Raw genomic sequence first — 23,394 nt, forward strand, 5'->3', positions numbered from 1 at the left:
ACAGGGTTGCAAGGAGTCAGACAGGACTTAGTGACTAAACAACATCCTGGTGGAAGGGCTCAGCCATAGCCAGTTTTGCTAAGGGCCCTCTGCAAGCTTCTCCCATCTGATGTGCCTTCTTCATGCAGGGTTCCATGTAGTCCAGCCAGTCTTCTGTCTCTGCTTTGTTCTTGATTAGGCTCATGAAAACTTACTCTATCTACTGACTCTTTAAAAAATCTCAAAGTGTCCCGCCATTCTATTTGGACACATCCACGTTACATTTGCTCCTTCCTCTCTCCTCCCCATGTGATGGCGGGGGCAGCCGAAGCATGTTTAGGAGAGCCTGTCCACCAGGCCCTGGTGTGGGTTTCTTGGCAGTTTCATCTGCAGGGTGATGGGGCAGTTTCAGGCCATGAGTGTGTGGTCAGCTCTTGTCCTCACCTCTGCGAAAGATGCTCTGTGGACTGTTGTTTGAGTATCACCTGTCTCTACTGTGCTTTTTCAGTTGTGATTGTGACACCAATGCAGGGAGCGAGACAGATGCTTTCCTCTCCCTCCACTGTCATGAGATGCCCCGGCTTGGTGGGAACGCCAGGCATGTGGGACATGGTCCGCTGAGCTGTGCCTGCTGCCCCAGGTGATCGTGCTGAATTATACGCGGGCAGAGACTTTCTGCTGTGCCAGCTTTTCCACTGGAGCACAAAGCACTCTGTCACAGGAGGGCTCTTACAAAGGAGTCTGACCTCCAGGCCCTGCAGGAACCGGGAAGCAGTGGGAGGCAGATGACTTTCCAACCAGAGGACTCAGAGTATGAGCTGAAGAAAAATAGGAAGCAGATACACAGTCGAAGTTCAGTTCAGTTGCTCAGTCATGTCTGACTCTTTTCGACCCCATGGACTGCAGCACCCCGGGCCTCCCTGTCCATCACCAATTCCTGGAGCTTGCTCAAACTCATGTCTATCAAGTCGGTGATGCCATCCAACCATCTTATCCTCTGTTGTCCCCTTCTCCTGCCTTCAATCTTTCCTAGCATCAGAGTCTTTTCCAGTGAGTTGGCTCTTTGCATCAGGTGGCCAGAGTATTGGAGCTTCAGCTTCAGCAGCAGTCTTTCCAATGATATTCTAACTTTCTACTTGAATGTTATTTCTCTGAGCAAAGAAAATTGATGAAAGTTTAAATATCAAGCCCTTAGGTTTTCCAAACAAAGGCAAGAAGAAACAAAGAAACCCCAGAAGTGCCAAATTTCACACTCTGCTCTGGTCAGATAAGCATCTGCCTCCAGACTCCACCTATGTGGCTCTAACTGCGAACTCTGCGATTTGGCATCTTTCTCTTTTCTGTTTATCCTTTTCCTTCTTATTTTCTTCCAATTCTATTTCTTCACTTCCCATTGATTGAAAAACCAAGCAAAGCAAACCATTTCCTTCATTAGAATGACTGAAAGACCATCTTACACAGAGTAGAGCTGAAAAATATACTCCCTAAATGAATGAAGAGCATAATCATCCTGACTCCAGTTCCCATCTTTGTGTTTATTCCGCACACAGGTCAGACATGGCCACTACCAGTGCCAATGCTAGAGATGTGACAGGTATCCAGGAAACAGTTTGAGGAGAATTTGGAAGATCTGCTCTCTTAGCAACTTTCAAATATACAAGCAGTTATGTTATTAACTGTAGTCCCTGTGCTTTCATCTCAAGAAAAAAAAATGTCACTATGGTGACAGATGTTAACTAGACTTACTGTGGTGGTCATTTCACAGTATACACAAATATCAGATTATTATATTGTATACCTGAAACTAATATATTGTTGTCAATAATATCTAAATTAAAAAAATTGGTATTGCATTTTTTAAATTGGAGTGTAATTGCTTTACAGTGTTGTGTTAGTTTCTGCTGTACAACATATGAGTCAGCTACATGTATACATGTATCCCCTCTCTCTCGAATCTCTCTCCCGCCACCCCCATCCCACCCCTCCAGGTCATCACAGAGCACTGAGCTGAGCTTCCTGTTCTATACAACAGCTTCCTGCTAGCTATCTATTTCACACATGGTAGTGTATATATGGAAAAGGCAATGGCAACCTACTCCAGTACTCTTGCCTGGAAAATCCCATGGACGGAGGAGCCTGGTAGGCTGCAGTCCATGGGATCGCGAAGAGTCGGACTCGACCGAACAACTTCAATTTCACTTTTCACTTTCATGCACTGGAGAAGGAAATGGCAACCCACTCCAGTGTTCTTGCCTGGAGAATCCCAGGGACGGGGGAGCCTGGTGGGCTGCCGTCTATGGGGTCTCACAGAATCGGACACGACTAAAGCGACTTAGCAGCAGCAGCAGCAGCAGCAGTGTATATATGTTAATGCTACTCTCTCAATTCGTCCCACCACCCCCCCCCATGCCCACAAGTCTATTCTCTAAATCTTCGTCTCTATTCCTACCCTGAAAATATGTTCATCAGTACCATTTTTCTAGATTCCATATATATATGTGTGTGCGTGCGTGTGTGTTAACATATGATATTTGATATATATGTATGTACATATATGTTTGGAGAAGGCAATGGCACTCCACTCCAGTACTCTTGCCTGGAAAATCCCATGGACGGAGGAGCCTGGTAGGCTGCAGTCCATGGGGTCGCAAAGAGTCAGACATGACTGAGCGACTTCGGTTTCACTTTCACATATATGTTTACAATATTTGTTTTTCTCTTTCTGACTTACTTTACTCTATATGACAGACTTAAAAAATTTTATTAACATCTCAGAAGTGAAATAATTTGTCCACACCACCAAAGTAGACAGTAATGGGGCTGTAGTTTCAATTTTTATTTCTCAAGCCCCAAAGTCCATGGCCTTTCTATTATAAGATTCCTCTAAGAATTAGTACATATAATTCTATAATGAAAATCAAAAGGAATATTGTTATGGACTGAATGTCTGCATCCCTCCTCCAGATTCAAATGCCAAAGCCTTCATTCCCAATGTGATGCATCTGGAGACGGCAATTTTAGGGGTCAATAGGGTTAGATGAGGCCATGGAGGTGGGAACTTCATAATGGGATTAGATGCCTTATAAGAAGAGAGGGAGGTCACTCTCTCTGCATCCCAAGTGGTGCTAGTGATAAAGAACCCGCCTGCCAATGCAGGAGACGTAAGAGATGCAGATTTGATCCCTGGGTTGGAGGAGGGCGTGGCAATCCACTCTAGTATAATTGCCTGGAGAATCCTGTGTACAGAGGGGCCTGGTGGGCTACGATCCATGGGGTCTCAGAGTTGGACATGACTGAAGCAACTTAGCAGCAGCAGGGCAGCTGTGTAAAAACAGAAAGGAGGCATCCGTCCTCAAGCCAGGAAGAGAGTCCCACGAGAGCCTGACTGTGCCTGCACCCTGATACTGGACTTCCAGCCTCCAGAACTGTCAGGAAATGAATTTCAAGCAAAAACTTTTAAGAAAAATTTTAAGACAACAAAAAAGAAAAGAAGAGGAAAGAAAAAGAAAAAATTTGAAAACCTGGCAATATGTGACTACAATATGGGGAAGGAGGGTGGGAAGGTGGGTTGGTTTTGTCGCAGACTAGATTTAGTTAGTTCTATTATTTAGAATTTTCCAGGCAGTGAGTGACCTGACTAAAACCATCTCACATTCTCTGTCCCTCTCCTTCAAATTGTTTCTTCAACACTGGTCACATCTCAAGAAATGCAGCATGGTACCACCACGCTTGGGCTTCCCCAGTGGCTCAGTGGTAAAGAATCTGCCTGCAGTGCAGGAGACTCGGGCTTGATCCCTGGGTCGGGAAGATCCCCTGGAGGAGGGCATGGCAACCCACTCCAGTATTCTTGCCTGGAGAACCCCATGGACGGAGGAGGCTGGTAGGCTGCAGTCCAGGGGGTCACAGAGAGTCAGACACGACTAGAGTGAGTGAGTGCACATGCACCACCGCGCTTGATACGGGTGAGGAATTAGTAGAAACATGTAAAGTGCACTCACGGTCTGTTACGGCTGCCTTCATCTAACTGAAGCTTCTAGGGGTGACAGAGGCCAGCCTACAGTAGGCCTTGCATACAACATACCCCTACTTACTGGTTGTACTCAGATGTGCATTATCTGCCATCTGCCTTGCTAGTAAGTGCCATTCTCTCAGAATATCATCAGCGGGTTTGGTTTTTTTTCTATTTGGCAGGTGATGACCGAAAAGGAGGACTTTTTCAGTGCCTGGAACTCATGTCTTCACCACATCACCTGCCTGTCTCTGGCACATATTCACCGAGGTCAGTGGCTCTTGTCAAATATTTGGTGTTGAGTGACTCTTAGGTTATCTGGGAAGATGACCCTGCAGAGAAAGGACAGTCCCCACTCTGGTCTGAGCCCTCATGTTGAATTTAGGGTCCCCAAGTTGCTCCCCACTTACACTGACCAAATGACACCCACAGAACCTAATGCTAAATTTGCCAGGATCCAGCTGGCCAAGCAGGGTCCCTCAGTGGTGGCCCTCAGCCCAGTGGTGACTGTCATTTCCAAACAAACAAATGAGAGGTGGGTAAAGGGAGGGTGTTTTAATGTGATCACTGCCTGAAGAAGTTCAGGGACCGAAACTGCTTAAACCTACCCCCCAAATTTAGCAAGGACTGGTTCTGCCTTTTAAAGCCATGATTCTGAACCAGAGGTAACTACATCTTCCAGGGAACATTTGTTGACAGATGGAAACATTTTGGTTGTTGCAGCTGAGCAGGAATTGCTAGCAGGTAGAGGCAAGGGACACTGCACTGGACAGTCCCCCCCGCTTCTGAAACAAAAAGTGATCCGGTCCAAAGTGTTAGCCTCCGAGGGTGAGGAAGTGTGAATGTTCATTTTGGCCTCAAAATCACAGAAAGTAAAATGAAACATTGAAAACAGAGTGAGCTCCATGAAGATTTCTGCTCCCTGGACCTGCCCAACTCCTCCTCTTTCCCTTACTAAATTTTGCGTGCTCAGTCACTCAGTCATGTCCAACTCTTTGGGATCCCATGGATTGTAGCCCACCAGGCTCCTCTGTCTGTGGAATTCTCCAGGCAAGAATACTGGAGTGGGTTGCCATGTTGTCCTCCAGGGGATCTTCCCAGTCCAGGGACTGAGCCTGTGTCTCCTGCATTGCAGGGGGATTCTTTCGCACTGAGCCACCAGGGAACCCCATCCTCCATGGGGGCAAAGTATGAAAAGCAGAAGGCGCTGACTGTTGTTTGCTGCATAGAGTTTTCCTTCATACCAGAGTCACTGCTGGCTCCCAGAAGGCAGGGGCGGGTTTGACCACCTCTCAGCTCTGGAACCTGGCTAATGGCCCTAGTAAACCCCTGGGTGCTGTCCAGAGTATGGAATTCCTTGATGGGTTCTGTTAAGAGTCAAGCCTGGGCTTCCCTGATGGTTCAGTGATAAAGAATCTGCCTGCCAGTGTAGGAGACCTGGGTTCCATCCCTGATCTGGGAAGATTCCACATGCCACAAGACAACTAAGCCCATGTACCACAACTCTTGAGCCTGTGCTCTGGAACCTGGGAGCTGCAACTTCTGAAGCCCATGTGCCTTAGAAACTGCACACCACAACTACAGAATAGCCTCAACTTGCTGCAATTAGAGAAAAGCCCATTCAACAACGAAGACCCAGCACAACCAAAAAAAAAGAGTCACACCAGCAACCCAGGAGTACTTGCATCCTGTCCAGTATCCCAGCCCACCCACCACCCTGCCTCCAAGCCAGGCATTCAGGAGGAGAAAAGTGCTAAGGCCTCTCCCTTCCTTCTGAGTGCAGTCCAGTGCTTGGGACCTTGGTGAGCCTCATGGCCCTGGGCTTAAGAGTAAGGACTGGAATGAGGATGCTCAGGTCAATGTGCATGTGCTCAGGTGAACTTGCCAAGAGCACAGGCTCTTCACAGGGTTAGGGAATCTGCCAGAGCATCACAGCCTTTCAACACGGTGCCCACACCCTGTGATAACCAAGGCCTCATCCGTGTCCCAGACTCTGTTTGATTTCTGCCTTCTGCTTCTCAGGGCCGACTGTTTTGCGACCCCATGGACTGTAGCCCACCAGGCTTTTCTGTCCATGACATTTCCCAGGCAAGAATACTGGAATGGGTTGCCATGTCCTTCCCCAGGGGATCTTTCCAACAGGGATTGAACCCATGTCTCCTGCATCGCAGGCAGATTCTTTCCTGCTGAGCCACCAGAGAAGCCTGACTCATAGTGTTCAATAAAACTTTTTTATTACTCTTAATTACTAATCTACAAAAGCCTTTGTTCCCATAACCAAAGTGGAACATTTAGATCTTTTTCCTTAAGAGGAAGAAACAGAGAAAGAGGCTTGGTGCCAATGTATGAAGTCTTAACACCAGGAAGAAACGTCAAAGAGCTGATATTGCCACAGCACTGAAGAAATCCAAATTGATTCTGAACCTGTTATTGATTAAGCAATAAGTGATGGTAAGCAAAAGTGATGGTAAGCTAAAGTGTTGATTTTCAGGAAATTTGGCCTCTGGTTCCATGACAGATGAAGAGGATTTGACTGTAGAAAGTCACAGAAGAAAAATCATAATAACAAGAAAAATAATAGGACCCAATGACAACATCAATAAATCTGAGGAAGATTTTGAAATGGGGAAATCCATCTGTAATGAGAAGGACTGTACAGATACAGGATGGGTTCTAATGACAGGAATGTCCTGAACACACACAGGAAACATGTAGTCAGCATGTCATTACGTTCCAATAGCACACTCCCCCCTCTCCCCCCGCCGGGCAGAGGTCCCCAGGGGCCCAGAGAGGAGGTAGAAGAACCCATCTATCTTCAGTGACTGGACCCAGATGTTGCCTTTGGAGACTTTTAAAGGAACAGCACAAAGAGGGAAGGGAAGGGGCAGGCAGCAGAAGCACAGAGCTGAGTGTCACCCGGATGAAAATGAATCCGCATCTAGCCCTTTTTATCAGGAACAAACAGGGAAAAAGCCTTCTGGCATCACTTTCCATGTGTCACCTGAAAACTCAGGAAGACCATGTTGGAAATAAGAATGTTAAGCGGTCTCTAGTGGTTGCTAAAGTGGGATGTAACTATTACAATGATGAATTGTTACTTTCCTCTGACATGCATTTTGATCTCGCCCTGAAAATAGCAGTGCTGAAACGTGGTGCTGTTTGAACCCTTAAGGGTGTACCAATCCAAAAACCAAAAAGAGGAATAATTTTATGAAATGAATTTAATAAATTAAATTAATTAAATAAATAAATAAATCACATCCAGCATTTTCAGCTCCATGCTAAATTGTCTCTTAGTTTTTCTCTTTCTCAGAGCTCGTGAGTAGTTCCCATTGTATTGCAGCAAGTCCCTTTTCTGGTTCTTAATAAAGTGACTAAGAATTTAGAATGTAGGCATTCAGTGCAGGTTGTAACTATAGTTAGAATATATCAGTAGTGTAGATTTCTGCCTATCAGAGGATTAATTTCAGACTCCTTTCAAGGATGTATTTGCTTCCTTGCTAAGAAGACTTCGTTAATAAAAATGTGATCACCTGCATGATTAAAGCATTATTTCTGCATTTTAGGTATGAGTCCTTTTCCCAGTATTCTTCACAGGATCACCATTTTCCTCCCCATGGTTAATGGGGCTCTTCTTTAGGCAAATGACATTCACCTTGACTTAGTTTTAGCTTTAGCATTAAGTGTGGAACTATACTTACTGCCTCCTTGAATGAGTGTTACTTTAGTTCATTACTAGTTACTTGAATGAGCATTCTGCAAGTGCAGAAAAAAATGCCACAACTTCATCCCAAAGTCCTGTGTGACTTTAGGAATTTTGTTCAGTCAGTTCAGTCACTCAGTCGTGTCTGACTCTTTGTGACCCCAAGGACTGCAGCACGCCAGGCTTCCCTGTCCATCACCAACTCCCAGAGCCTACTCAAACTCATGTCCATCGCATCGGTGATGCCATCTAACCATCTCATCCTCTGTCGTCCCCTTCTCCTCCTGCCTTCAATCTTTCCCAGCATCAGGATCTTTTCAAATGAGTCAGTTCTTTGCATCAGGTGGCCAAAGTATTGGAGTTTCACCTTCAGCATCAGTCCTTCCAATGAATATTCAGGACTTTTCTCCTTTAGGATGGACTGGTTGGATCTCCTTGCAGTCCAAGGGACTCTCAAGAGTCTTCTCCAACACCACAGTTCAAAAGCATCAATTTTTTGGCACTCAGCTTTCTTTATAGTCCAACTCTCATATCCATACATGACCACTAGAAAAACTATAGCTTTGACTAGACGGACCTTTGTTGGTAAAGTAATGGCTCTGCTTTTTAATATGCTGTCTAGGTTGGTCATAGCTTTTCTTCCAAGGAGCAGGCGTCTTTCAATTTCATGGCTTTCAGTCACCATCTGAAGTGATTTTGGAGCCCAGAAAAATAAAATCTGTCACTATTTCCATTATTTCCCCATCTATTTGCCATGAAGGGATGGGCCCAGATGCCATGATCTTCATTTTCTGAATGTTGAGTTTTAAGCCAACTTTTTCACTCTCCTCTTTCACTTTCATCAAGAGGCTCTTTAGTTCTTCACTTTCTGCTGTAAGGGCAGTGTCATCTGCATATCTGAGGTTATTGATATTTCTCCTGGCAATCTTGATTCCAGCTTGTGCTTCATCCAGCCCAGCATTTCACATGATGTACTCTGCATATAAGTTAAATAAGCAGGGTGATGATACACAGCCTTGATGTACTCCTTTTCCTATTTGGAACCAGTCTGTTGTTCCATGTCCAGTTCTAACTGTTGCTTCTTGATCACATACAGATTTCTCAGGAGGCAGGTCAGGTGGTCTGGTATTCCCATCTCTTTAAGAAGTTTCCACAATTTATTGTGATCCACACAATCAAAGGCTTTGGTCAATAAAGCAAAAGTAGATGTTTTTTCTGGAACTCTCTTGCTTTTTCGATGATCCAGCAGATGTTGGCAATTTGATCTCTGGTTCCTCTGCCTTTTCTAAATCCAGCTTGAACATCTGGACAAATAATACAAATAGGTGAGAAAAGAAGAGAAGCTCAAGGCAAAGGAGAAAAGGAAAGATATACCCATTTGAATACAGAGTTCCAAAGAATAGCACGGAGAGATAAGAAAGCCTTCCTCAGTGATCAATGCAAAGAAATAGAGGAAAACAATAGAATGGGAAAGGCTAGTAATCTCTTCAATAAAATTAAAGTTACCAAGGGAACACTTCATGCAAAGATGAGCACAATAAAGGACAGAAGTGGTATGGACCTAACAGAAGCAGAAGATATTAAGAAGAGGTGGCAAGAATACACAGAAGAACTATATAAAAAAGATCTTCATGACCCAGATAACCACGATGGTGTGATCACTCACCTAGAGCCAGACATCCTGGAATGCAAAGTCAAGTGGGCCTTAGGAAGCATCACTACCAACCAAGCTAGTGGAGTTGATGGAATTCCAGTTGAGCTATTTCAAATCCTGAAAGATGATGCTGTGAAAGTGCTGCGCTCAATATGCCAGCAAATCTGGAGAACTCAGCAGTGGCCACAGAACTGGAAAAGATCAGTTTTCATTCCAATCCCAAAGAAAGGCAATGCCAAAGAATGTTCAAACTACCACACAACTGCTCATCTCATGTGCTAGCGAAGTAATGCTAAAAATTCTCCAAGCCAGGCTTCAACAGTATGTGAACCATGAACTTCCAGATGTTCAAGGAACTTAGACTCAACTACAAAACTTAGACTCAATTTAGACTCAGAGCTATAGAGGACCCTCCAAACCCTGGGTCCTCCGAGCTTGAAGGGCAAACATGACCTCTGCGGTGGAACTAGAAGTCACAAGGCAGCAGATCTCATTCTTTGGATGACAGTTTCTGGAACATTCTGTTGTTAACCGCTGTAAGTGGGAAGTCTGGCAGGTGGGGGAGGGGGGAGTACCACAGGTACTACTCTATTGGCTGTGGCAACCTGTGAGCCTTCCTCTCCCATTGGCGCCCTCTGCTGGCCCAGAAGCTGTGGCGCAATCCCCGAGGCGGCACTCTGATGGAGAGAGGCGCTGGGGTCCCGCTGCCTGGCTGCTGACCTTCATCTTTGTCTAACACCCGTTAGATATGTGGGTGAGAGCAGCTGGTGAGAGAGTCTGGGGAGCCAAGGGTGGGCAGGTGCTATTTGCCACCAGATCCCAGCAGACCAGCGTCTTGGAGACCTCGACATGGGAGGAAAAAAAAGGATTGTCTCCAGATTCGTTTTCTCTGTCCTGACGTGAAGGACACATCTCAGACTCATCACTCCTGAGAGCAAAGGCGGTTGATGGGTCCATGTCAGAGGGTGTGGCGGCTGGGAGAGGGCCACTCAAATGTCCATTGTCTGGGTCCCTAATGCCTGGAGTCTGGAACAATGGAGAGACTCCGTCTGTGGGCCCAGGAGGTGGCAGTACTCAGGAAGAAGAGCCCGTGAGGACTGGCACGGTGCTAGGAGGACGGCAGAGAGAGGAGAGTGGAAGCACCTGGTGATGGAGGCCATTACGGGTAGGAGCGGGGGCTACTGTGTGCTCTCGTAAATGATGGCTCCTGAAAAGAATTAATTTAGCTGGACGACGGAAACTCTGGGCAGGGTGTGCAACTTTGCCACCTCAGATTTACATTTTTAAAAATAATTTTGTTTCTTTTTTGGTGGTGCTGGGTCTTCATTGCTGCGTGGGCTTTTCTCTGGTTTCAGGGAGCAGGGATACTCTCTAGTTCCAGTGCACAGGCTTCTCCTTCGGGTGACTTCTCTCATTGTGAAGCACTGGTTCTGGGGCTTGGGCTCAGCAGTTGTGGTGCACAGGCTTAGGATCTTCCCGGATCAGGAGTCGAACCCATGTCTCCTGCATTGGCAGGCAGGTTCTTTACCACCTGAGAAGCCCAGGGAAGCCAACATAGATTTACATTTTGTGTCTCATCAGCAAGTAGACACAGGACGAGAGGAAGTTCTAAGATGCCGATGCCCAATGTTCGACCTTATTCCGAGCCCTCCTGGTTCTGGGAGAGCAGCTGTGAGGGAGCATGGCTCCCGGGCTCCAGCGAGGGGAGCAAGTTCTTTCTGCGACATCACACCGGCTGCTCCCTTCATCAGAACGGAAGCTCTCTTTCTCTGAAGCCCCGGGCCACGTAGGTGAACTTGAGCTCTGCGTCAGCCAGACCTGAGGACCCGAAGTGCTATGTTCTCCGTTAAGTGCAGCCACGCAGCGCTTGCCAGAGCCCCCCACCCCAGGGACCTGCTCCCCTAGCGCCCGGGAACAGGTCACCGGGGAGGTCCCGAGAGAGCTGTCAACTCTCTTTTCTTTGATGAAGGTGCCGGTTTATGAGACAGTTTTATGACAGATGACCTTGAAGATTCTCTTTGCTGGGAAGAAGGAGACAAGAGGAAAAAGCCAAGTTCAATTCCTGAAGAATATTTGTTTAGTGGAGGCTTGTTCAGGACAGAATTTAGCAGCTGTACTTGACCCAGGCTCTAATAAAATGTCACTTACCTTCCTGACCCTGGGGATACTGGCCGACTGGACTGATGGCCACTGCCTCTGCCTCTTCAGTGCTTCCCCTGAGCCAGGAACATGCTGAGCGCCTGGCTCCCATCGCCCTCTTCAGTCTCCACGACAACCTCACTGAGCCCTTGAGGAAGCTCCACTCAGGGGTGGACAGCTGCCTGTGACCACACAGGTCTAAGGTGTGGGGCTGGGACTCTGCCCCGGGGCTGGCTGACCCCATGGCTTTTTAGCATCAGATTTTGAGAGATGCCTTCCCACCCCCAGCTTCCCAAGGGCTTTCTTTCCTACAGATAAACCCTAAAGAATGGGCATTCTAGCATTCTTAAACTTCCGGTGGTGGGGGGTAGTACTTTGTATTTTATTTGGCACATCTTTTCTGAGGTTAAACTTGGCCTATGCTGTTTTTCACTCTTTTTACTGCGTTGGTTGTCAAATCATGCTTTTTACTTTTATTATCTATCTCACAGGCTTTCTGTAAGATTAGAGCACTCACTAGTCTCCCACCAAGGCAGACAGGGAGGGACCACCATCCACACATGCGGCTGAGGCACAGAGAGGCTACTTGAGTTGCCCAGGGCGACACAGCAGAAAGGGGGGTTCAAATCCTGGCGGAGTGCTACCATCTGCCCACTTTGTGGGGCCCGTAAGTGCTTGCTGGACCTGAATCTGGTAGCTGAGCATTGCCAAAGAGGCAAATAAGTAAATAAATAAATAAGCCCTCATTTATTTGCCTTTTAAAAAAGTGGTTTTTTCCCTCCTTTGTACACTATTATTATATCAAAGATGTAGCTTATATGATGAACTGCAAAGATCTGAGTTGCAGGCCACACTGACTTTCCAGCTCCTGGTGCCTAAGTACTTTCAAACTGAGTGCCCAGGTTGGCAGATGAAATTAACCCAAAAGGTAAAAAAGCAAAAATTTCCATTGCATAACTATTATGAGATCTCCACTAGGAATATGAATAAGACCTTCTAAACTGTGAATAAAAATAGAAGTGTAGGAAATTTTGTTTTATAACAGCAATTCTAGGTATGGCTTTCTATATTTAAAAAGTTATCCATATTCTAAAGTTAAACATATGTGCCATATAGGCAAACTTACATTTAGGTTTTAAAAGACAACATGTCCTAATCTCATCAAACATTTAGCAAATAACCTTTGAGTTCACATGAGCCACCCACACAAAACCCAAAATGAGCTACAGAGAAAACATAGAAAAAGCAACTGTCTGTTGACAACCAGATTTTCTTTCAGTTCTTTGAGTTTTCTGTCTATAAATAATCTGTATGTTTCAAATGTGATCATTTTCTTTCAATGTGTCTCCTGGCATGTTCTCACATAAGTGTGATTGGAAAACAAGAATTCAATGTGTAAATCATGGGAATGACTGAGTTTCTGGAGGGGAGAGATTCAAACTACATTCTTTTTAGATACCCAGAGTGTCAAAATGAAGCATTAAGGTGATGCATTCTTTCTTCAGTGCATCTGTTTATCTTTTAGGGAATCTGGAGTTTGATAAATCACCAGAGATAAAACCATCATTTTTAACCCATGATAGATCCCAAATGTCAGAAGGAAAAATAGTGCAGTGTCTCCTCTTCATGAATCCTCTTTCTCTTTGCTTGTAAATTATGGGAATTTGTTTGCAGAGAAAATATAATGCTTTAACTGGAAAATGATGGCTTTTACTCAGAAACGTGAGAGCTGAAGGAGAAGAAAAAGCAGGCACTCCTTTGAGATATAATAATTTAACAAGATTTGATATATGCTCAAAGTGGCATCAAATGTTAGATGCGGAAATGATCATAATATAACTAAAAGCGAGGTTTTCATCAGTATTTCATCAGTATTTTATCTTCTGTTACTGACTCAAGACCCCAATCTGAGCCATCAAAGTGCTTTTGAATCCTTGATGGGGAAACTTTATGTAACATCATTGTAAATAGAGATGGACAAAGCTATCTATTGTGATTTTTTTTCCCTAAAATTACTCAGAAATTCTCTTTTAATAGGCAGCCTAGAAAATAAAACAAATTCTCACAGATTTCTGTAATTATAGGTGAAGATGATTCCGTGTCCAAGAGGTCAGCTAAAAGGACTTGGAATCCAGAAGATATAAACCTTTCCATATTGAGCTCTGGAGAGTAAAAGCATAAAGACCAAAAGAGTAAGTTAGCCAAGAAGACTTAACATGGGCCATGAAAGAGCCTTGGAGCATATAACAGAGCCTGGGAGAGGTCCCGGGGGTTGGCAGATGTTGCAGGATTCCCGGGTGACTTTGCAGAGGGTCCCTCGTTGCTGGGTCTTGAAGTGTGGATAGGATCCAAAGTTGAAAGTGTGGCAGTGCATTCTGGGAGGAGGCTAGGTGCGGACAAAGATGAAGGTGATAAAGTGAAGGGCTTGTCCGGGGAGTTCCAGGGCCCCTCTTCCACTGGAAGGGAGGCTTTTCGGGGAGAAGCCAGGAAGGAGAGAAGGAGCCTGAACGAGTGGGCTGGGAGGGTTGGGTGCTGCTATGGAGAGCTTGGCCTTTCCTGGGTAGACAGTAAGACACCATTGAGGGGCTCAGGGGGAGAGGGACCTTCTGACCCAGCCTCCGTTGAGGGGAACTCTCCTGGTTCCAGGGGACAGCCTGCATTGGAGACAGGCCCAGGATGGGGATGGGTGGAGAACAGAGCCCAAAACCAGTGAGTGTGGCCAGCAAGTAAGAAGACAGAGCTGCAGTGAGGTGGTGGTCATGGGAGCTGAAGGGGTGGTTTGCCCTGGGGAAGCAGAGGGCCCATGAGAGGGGCTGTGGCCCCAGCACTCAGGCAGAAAAGGTGCTGAGACTTAGTTACACAGAGCCAGAGCCTGTCTGTCTGGAGAAATGGCACCTCTGAGCTCCTGTCTTGCTCATGGTCCCAGAGAAGGGGAGTGTGACGCATGCCTGTGTGCCCTGCTTGCTGTCTGGAGTGGATCCCGTGAGCCAGGTGAGCAGGCACGGCAGGGCCAGCGACAAGGACAGAGCAGGGGGAGCAGGGAGCAGGCCTTCACCTGGCACAGAGGCCTGCCCCATGCCCTGGCAGCCCATCTCAATGGGCAGGAGGCCGGAACTGCTCCACCTTGATACCAAGAAGCTAAACATCCCTCTTCCCACTGTGTGTTCATCTGAACACAGAGCTGGAGGTCTTTTTGCAAAGACTCAGCCTTTACACCTCTCTCTCACTCTCTCCCTTCCAACGTTTCCCGGTTACGTTCTGAAGAAGAGGTGGGTAGGGGACTTCAGAAGCTGTAGTGACAGGTAGTTCTGTAAGGTGAGTTGAGGGCACTGTTGTCATACGCAGGTGAGAGGCGATGGCTGAGGGATAGCCACCGCCATCTTCCACCTTGAGCCACAGAACCAGCGAGGGTCCCTGTCCAGGAGCCCTGGGCACAGAAACCAGGGGCGCCTGCCCCCACCCCCTCATCCCCCAGGGCCCTCGGGGAGAGGCAAGCCTGAGTCAGCCAGGTAGGACTGAGAGAGAAGTCGAAAGAACAGTATGAGACAGGATTCCAGGGCAGCTCAGCCCTATGTGTCGTACGTCCAGGCCAGCTGTGCCTGCTAACGAACTTCAGGATGGTGCCCAGTCTCACCAGCCTGATTTCAAGAAGGACAAAGACGCTGTGCGCTTGGCTCACCTCACTTTCCCCCAGTGTTTGTGTAAACGTGTCCTAATGATGGCATCAAGGCAGAGGCATTTGTGTGAGATGTAGGGTATCCACCATGTTGCATAGTCCTGTCTGCCTTTCAGAAATGGGCTGCAGAGGTTTGGCCGTTGTACATAGTTTATCCACCAGCCCATAGCAGGAGAGGCATATATGTTTCATGCTGGCCTGTCATTTTTTTTTTCTCCCAAACTACCACTTTCCTTTTTTTTTTTTTGACTTCACTTGGGTCATTTTTTTCTATGCAGCCCCCTCACCTCACTCCCCAACCTCAAAGCTAACAACCTCACAGCTAACTGGTATGTTATCCAAAAATCTACTATTCTCCCTGTATCGGCGGGCTGCTCTTTTTGTCACGCAAGGTGGAAAGGCTGAACCAAAGAGGGCTTGACTTACTGAGATAGGTGGGAGCCTCTGTGGCCCCCACTGAAATGAACAGCACGGGGACACTTAGGAGCAGTTACAACAATGGATGTGGACACGGGAAGAAAACTACCTCCAGAGTCTCTTAAAGAAGAGACCCAGAGCGACCCGTGCTGAGTGGACACTGGTTTGGCTACATCTTTTCTCCTCCTGAGGCAGGCAGCTCCTTGAATCAGCAGTGAAGGAGAAGAAAGTAGATACCACAGCTGCTTTCTTTTTGAGGGTTTTTTTTTTTTTTTTTTGCCTGTTTAAACGTGGAGGCAGGAGGAGGGAGAGGGGAGTGAAGTCTCGTGTGTCTGTCGCTGTGTGATGCTGCTCCATCCGTGAACTGGGCCCCAGACCCGCCCTCATGCCCCCAACTCCATCAGCAGTCTCTGCCCCTCTTTCTCTTTGGAGTTGGCCTCAGTAGAAACCAGAATGGAGGAGGTTGGGAAGAATCCCGCCTTGGGCACAAGAGCACGTGTTACCCTGACTGGCTCTAAGGCGAGGGGACCCTGACTGGCTCTAAGGCGAGGGGAAACGGCCGAGGGATCCGTGAGCCCTGCTCCTGTTGACCTGCCGTTGTCAGGATGGGCTTTTGCTGTTTGTATCGAAGGTGTGAGGGACGATTGGTTCATGAGATGGAGCCGGCCAGTTAAGGAGCAGTTCCCCTCCTACTTCCCCTCCCTGGGGAGCCCTGTGTCCCCACAAATGCACTTCCGGCCATCTCCAAAAACTGGGCTGTGACTTGAGGCCTGTCAGGCAGGACGGGCAAAGAATGAAATTTGGGCTAAAAACCCAAGCTCGGACTTCCCTGGGGGCACAGTGGTTAACAGTCTGCCTGCTGATGCAGGAGACACAGTTCTGATGCCTGGTCCAGGAAGACTCCACATGCCAGGGGCAATTAAGGCTGTTTGTCACAACTGCTGAAGTGCCCATGCCCTAGAGCCCCTGCTGTGCAACACGAGAAGCTGCCATGGCAAAAAGGCCATGCACCACAACCAGAGAAAGCCCGTGACGTAATTTGAGCACACTTCACTCAGGTGAAAGCAGAGCTTCAGACTTGGAAGAGACAGTCAGCGTGGGGAACAACCAGCCACAGTTAAGACTGCAGAGGAGTGCAGTCATAGATGAGAACTCTCTAGAGAATTGTATTTTATAGGTAACATTGAAAGCTATAGTAAAAAATTCCCAGACAGTGCTTGCTTTCTTGATGACAGTTCATTTTTGCTGATATAATGCTTTTTAAAATATCTGCATGTCTAAACATGACATCTAGACCCGGGGGTCAGAACGGTGGAATCAGACCGTCCCTCTGTCTTGAGGCTTGGTGTGTTTCTACCAGCTTCTGTGGGCTTTGTGGAAGATGGGCTAGACCCGAGGGATGGTGAGTGGTTTGGAGCAGTTGGATGGGAAGGGTGAGCTATGCTGCTCTCAAAGACGGGAGGTGAGACTGCCCAGCAGATGACAGTGAAGGGTGATGACAGGTAGAGTGAACACAGCTTTGAGTCTGGAAAGAAGTCTACCTGGGTTCACTCGGTTAAAGCTTTAATGCTTGTCAAAAGAGGTGGATTTAAGTAAGCTGAGGGCAGCAGGGAATCATGGGAGCACTTTCAAGAGTGAAACAACACAGTCAAAGCAGCGTGCATGGGAGGCAGTTGTGGTTTTGTGCTTATTTAGACTGAAATAGAAAAGGGTGCTCACATGAGTGGCCGTGAGTGAGATCAAGGCCACCAGCACAGAGAAGGGGAGTGTCATTTGTGTAAATCATCTTGGTTAACATTCCTAGAGTGTTCATGGCCAGTTAAGATGGATTGTGAATATTGGTTTGCAAATATTCTTGGTTTCTCTCCACCATCTTGTTGGAGAAAGATGGCTGGGGAGAGTCAACCTGAAATATTTGGGGGAGTTAGTGGGGTTTGCTTGAGTCAACACTGGGGTCCCATCATTCATACCAAGAGAAGACTTGTTGGGGATTATGCGAGGATCATAGTGGAAACAAGATAGAAAACGTAGCACTGCCAGATTTACAGAGGCGGGTGGAGTCCTCTAGATGGTGGTCACAGGGAATGGACATGCAGTGTGGTCATGGGGGGCAGGATGGGCCATATGAACCTCCCAGTGGCTTGGTTTTTAGTATTTATTATTTATTATTGGGGGCTTCCCTGGTGGCTCAGACAGTAAAGAATCTGCCTGCAATGCAGGAGACCCGTGTTTAATCTCCAGGTTGGGAAAATTCCCTGGAGAAGGGAATAGCAACCCACTCCAGTATTCTTGCCTGGAGAATTCCATGGGCAGAGGAGCCTGGTGAGCTACAGTCCATGGGGTCACAAAAGGTCGGACACAACTGAGCAACTAACACACACACACACACTGTGCTATACAGTAGGTCCTTATTAGTTATCTATTTTATATACAGTAGTGTGTATGTCAGTCCCAACTTCCCAACGTATCCCCCCTCCCCCTTCTCCTCCCTGATGACCATAAGTTTGTTTCCTACATCTGTGATTCTATTTCTGTTTTGTGAATAAGCTCATTGGTACCATTTTAGGATAGAGCTTTGCTGATGGTCACGGCCCCGGGCTCTCATGTGATAATCCCAGCTGACAAGGGTGAAGTGATTGTGCTAGCCTTGCCCCCTGCCTCCCCAGGGCAGGCTCTGTTCCCCTCGAACGCATCACCAAGGAAAGACGGTTGCATTTCACCTCTGTTGATTAACACCACGATGTCCTTCTCTGTACAGAGAGGCTGAGGGCCCACAGGGAGGCCACTCACTCTTTCTTTTTCTTCCTTTCCAGTTACTTTAGAGCAGTTCTCGCTGGCTGTAAGGAACTGTCCTGACCAAGAGGACCAGGCTTTGTTAAAGAAGGTATGTTCCCGAAAGGAAGCCCTGATTGCCTGAAAGCCTCCCAGCACTTTTATTGCCCTAAGGAGAGACTCACTCTTACAGGCAGGAGTAGATTTATCATCTCTGAATTTTGCGCTCCTCGGGGACACACTTGTCATCAGCAGGTAGGAGGATTGGTGGTTAATGAGCACAGCCGTTGTCCTCAGAGAGCAGCAAAGTGACAGGAAAGTGGGTGTCAGCCACAAGAGGGGGTCTGTTCAACTCTCCAGAGGACTCAGGGGGTTCTACTGAAGCTTATCTGACAGAGCCTGGATTCTCTGAGCAGATTTATGAGGCTTGGCCAAATTCCATGACTCTCACCATACTTTTTAATTAAGACAAAGGATTCCATACGTCCCGAGTCTGCCACATCCTCACTTTCGTCACTGTGGGGAATGCTTCACCAATGAGACTGTTCATATGAACCACGGGAAGGGGCATCTGATGTCATCGCTTCCTCCCCGTTGAGTGGGAGACAAACTTTTTTTTCTTCGTGACCATCGCTTTGTTTCCTTCCAAATGGACAAAGGAGAACAGGTGCGGTCTCATCGACATTTTGGTTGTACATCTGAGTTGAGCCAAACGTGTGAGAAAGCCTGGCCAACAACCTACCTGCATTTAGTTAAAACTTGGCCTTTGAAGGCAGCAAGCAGTAGACACCAGCAGATGACTAAGGAACATACATACACTCTTTTCCACCCATGGCTAAGGCTGTTTTCACCTAGAAGCTCTCCTTAGGCTGACCAGGAGGCATCTGCATTTCCGTGATGTCATTTCAGTTCTGTGGCGTCAGGAAACCACGTGTACCAGGGATTGCATTTCTTTACCTAAATACCATACCAGGTGTTCTCTGACTTTAGAAATGGGTGGAAAATAGAGGGTATTACTAAAAGGGATTTTCAACTCATTTGTCTAAGATGTGATATTTTCAGTCTTTTTTTTTAAAGCTTTCAGTAATGTTGGTTTTATAAACAGAAGTTCTGATACCAAACTTTGGGTTTGCCCAGGAGAACTGACCCACCAGAGTCCTGGTTCTAATACACTGTCTTTGAATGGCATCCACTGAGGCACAGAAACTTTGCTTGGCATTTTGAAGTTTTCCACTCTAAGTTCTTGGTTCTCCCCACCGAGGGCCATTCCCCCAGGACCACCTTCCCTTCCCAGAACAGGCAGTACTGTTGTGACCTTAGAGTAGCTCTTGGGTCCCAGACACTCACTTTTTTTTAAATTTAAATGTTTTTTATTTTATCTTACTTTTTTTTGTTGTTAATGGAGTATAATTGCTTTACAATGTTGTGTTAGTTTCTGCTGTGCAACAAAGTGAATCAGCTTTATGTATACATATATCCTCTCCCTCTCTGGCCTTCCTGCCACCCCACCCCTCTAGGTCATCACAGAGCACTGAGCTGAGCTCCCCATGTTATGCAGTAGGTCCCCAGTAGCTCTCTGTCTTACACACGGTAGGGTACATATGTCAATTCTGCTTTCTCCATTTGTCCCAGTCTCCCCTCCCCCACCGTGTCCACATGTCCATTCTCTACACCCACATCTCTATCCCTGCCCTGAAAATGAGTTCACCTGCACCCCTTTTCTAGATTCCATGCTGTGTGTCCTATGCTCAGTCACTTCCATTGTGTCCAACTCTTTGTGACCCTGTGGACTGTAGCCCGCCAGGCTCCTCTGTCAGTGGGATTCTCCAGGCAAGAATATTGGAGTGGGTTGCCATGCCCTCCTCCAAGGGATCTTCTTAACCCAGGGATCAAACCTATGTCTCCTCTGTCTCCTGCATTGCAGGTGGATTCTTTACCCACTGAGCCACCTGAAAAGCCCTTCTAGATTCCATAAATATGCATTAATATGTTAATATGGTATTTGTCTTTCTCTTTTTGACTTAACATTACTCTGTATGACAGACTCTGTGTTCATCCATGTCTGTACAAAGGACCCAGTTTTGTTCCTTTTTGTGTCTGTGTAATATTCTGCTGTATAGATGTACCACATCTTCTTTATCCACTCATCTGCTGATGGAATTTAGGTTGCTCCCAGTCACCTGTCAGGTGACCAGGGTGTAGCACCTTTGGCTCTTGCTTCTTGTTTCGTCCAGCATTTTCTCCCACCATCTCCTCCTTACTGCTTCTTTCTTATTCTCCCCCTCATGTCCATCTCACCCTGTGTCCCCTTCTCCGTACCTCTGTGGGCTGAACCAACTGTGTGCCGCTTGGTCCTGCTGGTGAGCCCTGCATGGAGGTTACCTGGGCATCTCAGAGGCAGCATGGGATGGATAGGGCAGAGCATGGAGCCCGGTGCCAGGAGACCAGACCAGGCTTGCATCTCACTGTCCCTGAGGCCTCCATGACTGGGATGCTGTGGCCACTCTCTTCACATCCATAGGGAGAGCATAGAGAGATGCCACTCAAAGCCTCTTCCTTCTCTCAGTTTTTCTTTTTCTTTAAAGACTTATTTTTTTATCTGGACCATGGTTTAAGTCTTTATTGAATTTGTTACAGTATTGCTTCTGTTTTGCAGTTTTGGTTTTTTGACCACAAGGCATGTGGGATCTTAGTTCCTTGACCAGGGATCGAACCCACACACCCTGTTTTGGAAGGTGAAGTCTTAACCGCTGGACTGCCAAGAAAGTCCCTTCCTTTTACTTTCTCACCTCCCCCTGCCATGCACGTACTGCCCCAGGCTGTCCCCTTGGGAACATTTGGCTAGAAACTAACAATTGCATACCCTGTAATGACCTATATAGGAAAAGAATCTAATGAGTATGTGCATATGTATCAAAATTACTGATTCATTTTGCTGTACACCTGAAACTAACACAACATTATCATTCAACTATACTCCAATAAAAATTAATTTTAGAAAAACTAGCAGTTGGGAGTGGAAGAGAGTTCAGATAGCCCAAGGTGTCCTGGAGTAATCTTCAGTGACATTCAACATTTCATGTCTTTCCCGTTGGTCTCTGCAGACTGTGTGGCTATTGCAACCAAGGATGATGTCTGTGGGTGTTTTCTCAATATCTGTAGTTATTTGAACCTGCATCATCAAAGAAGTTTCACTGAACAAAAACGAGCGCTCAGTTCATATATACTGAAACTATTTTATGATTTTTTTTCAGGAGATTGAGGTTTTTTAATGTCACGTGTCAGAGAGCATCATGTGGGCGTGACAGTGGTGTGCAGGATTTTTGTAGATGGTTCTGTGGAAGAACATGCTCAGGGTGACAGTAGATCATTCTGACTACAGCCAGCCTGCGGTCCAGTTGATGTTTACTTGGGCGAGCTGTTCACTTCCTATGTTCTCTGCAACCAGCTTAAATATTTAGCTCCACCTCATTGAGTGAGAGTCATTGCAGGCAAAAAATGCAGATGGAGACTGACTCTGACGTTTTTTAAAAGTTATATTTTGCATGCGTACTGTGACATCCTTACATCATTCCAGATACTTTGAGACTTGTGTGTGCTCAGTCGCTTCAGTTGTGTCTGACTCTGTGACCCCATGGACTGTCCATGGGATTCTCTAGGCATGAATACTGGAGCTGGTTGCCATTTCCTACTCCAGGAGATCTTCCCGACCCACCCAGGGATTAAATTCACATCTCTTGCATCTCCTGCATTGGCAGGCTGATTCTTTACCACTGTGCCTCCTAGGAAGCCCCCACTTGAGACCTAAGGGTAGATATTTCATGATCTGTGAGGGAGCTCTAGAAACAGACTGCAGGGAAGATGCAAAAGATGAACACATAGCAGATGAGCCAATGTCCACTACCCCTGGGAAAACAGAGCCAGAGAGGGAGGCTCTGGAGATGGCAGAAAACAGAGCCTTCATGTGACAACCAAAAAGAGCAGGACACGGAGAAGCCATGGCCCCCTGCTAGTTGTTGGGCAGTAGATTTGGGGCCACAAAGCCAAGTGCTTCGGACCCGCAGCCTGGGCTTCTTCCTGGGACCGTCACCCAGATGAGCAGATTCACAGAAAACCTGCCACCTTGGCCACAGCAGAGCCACACAGGAGCTAAGACTAATGAAGCTGTGGGTGCAGTGCTGTGGTTGGTGCGTGGGATCCCTCTCTCAGCTTGCTGTCAGTCACACCCCGTTTTCTGAGAATACTGTAAGGCAGGAAGAAGCTGGCTTCTCTGTGACTCAGTTTCCCCAGATACTAAGTCACTGTGTGCATGCTCAGTCGTGTCTGACTCTTTGAGACCCCATGGACTGTAGCCCTCCAGGCTCCTCTGTCCATGGGATTTCCAGGCAAGAATACTGGAGTGGGTTGCCATTTCCTTCTCCAGATGCCAAGTAAAGGTCAAGGCTATTGATGACTTAGGTTTTTCCCACCACTGTGGCCCTATTAAGGGGCTGGGGAAGAGATGCCAAGGGTAGGACAGCTGTCATTAAGGTTTGCCTCGCAGGCTGATTTCACTACGAGTTGAACCACAGAAAGATTTAGATTCCATAAATGACTTATGACCCCATTCACTTTCAGCCCCCGTATTTACCTGTTTCTTCACTCATTCTTGTTTTATTTTTTCATCTTGGCCTCACTGAATCTCCACTGTGGCATGCTGGCTTCTCTTGTTGTGGAGCTTAGTTGCCCCTGGCATGTGGGATCTTAGTTCCCCGACCAGGCATTGAACCCATGTCCCCTGCATTAGAAGCTCAGAGACAGCCACTAGACCACCAGGGAAGTCCCTCTTCTTCATTCCTAGTTCTACTTGCCAAATAATCTCTTCAGTCCTTGCTGTCACCACCCTGGAGAGCTCGTCTACACCTCACCTCTGCTCCACTGCCCACTTCCCTGAGGCTCCAGATCTCGCGTGAGCTGCAGCCCCGCATCTAAGCTCACACCGTAGCCATGAACCTCCTCCTGTCTCTGGTCTCTGTCCTCCCTCCTCAGCCTCAGGGCCGTGGGAC

General features: G+C 47.0%; 1 protein-coding gene across 7 annotated transcripts in view; it reads left to right on the forward strand.

Annotated features, from left to right (window-relative positions):
- Positions 1-23,394, forward strand: part of ACOXL (acyl-CoA oxidase like) — a 359,193-nt gene that overhangs the window by 285,973 nt on the left and 49,826 nt on the right. For 4 of the 7 annotated variants that reach the window (XM_081484832.1, XM_081484835.1, XM_081484834.1 and 1 more), the window contains exons 16-17: positions 4,171-4,258; positions 18,391-18,461. In XM_081484832.1, the coding sequence (XP_081340958.1) occupies positions 4,171-4,258; positions 18,391-18,461 (159 nt within the window). Of the gene's footprint in view, positions 1-4,170; positions 4,259-13,568; positions 13,677-18,390; positions 19,387-23,394 lie in introns of those variants that run through there. The other 3 variants (XR_014051963.1, XR_014051964.1, XM_081484836.1) reach the window with 3 other exon arrangements.

Source organism: Giraffa tippelskirchi, chromosome 4 (assembly GCF_054371585.1).
Source record: "Giraffa tippelskirchi isolate mGirTip1 chromosome 4, T2T-mGirTip1v1.2.pri, whole genome shotgun sequence".
Lineage (NCBI taxonomy): Eukaryota > Metazoa > Chordata > Mammalia > Artiodactyla > Giraffidae > Giraffa > Giraffa tippelskirchi.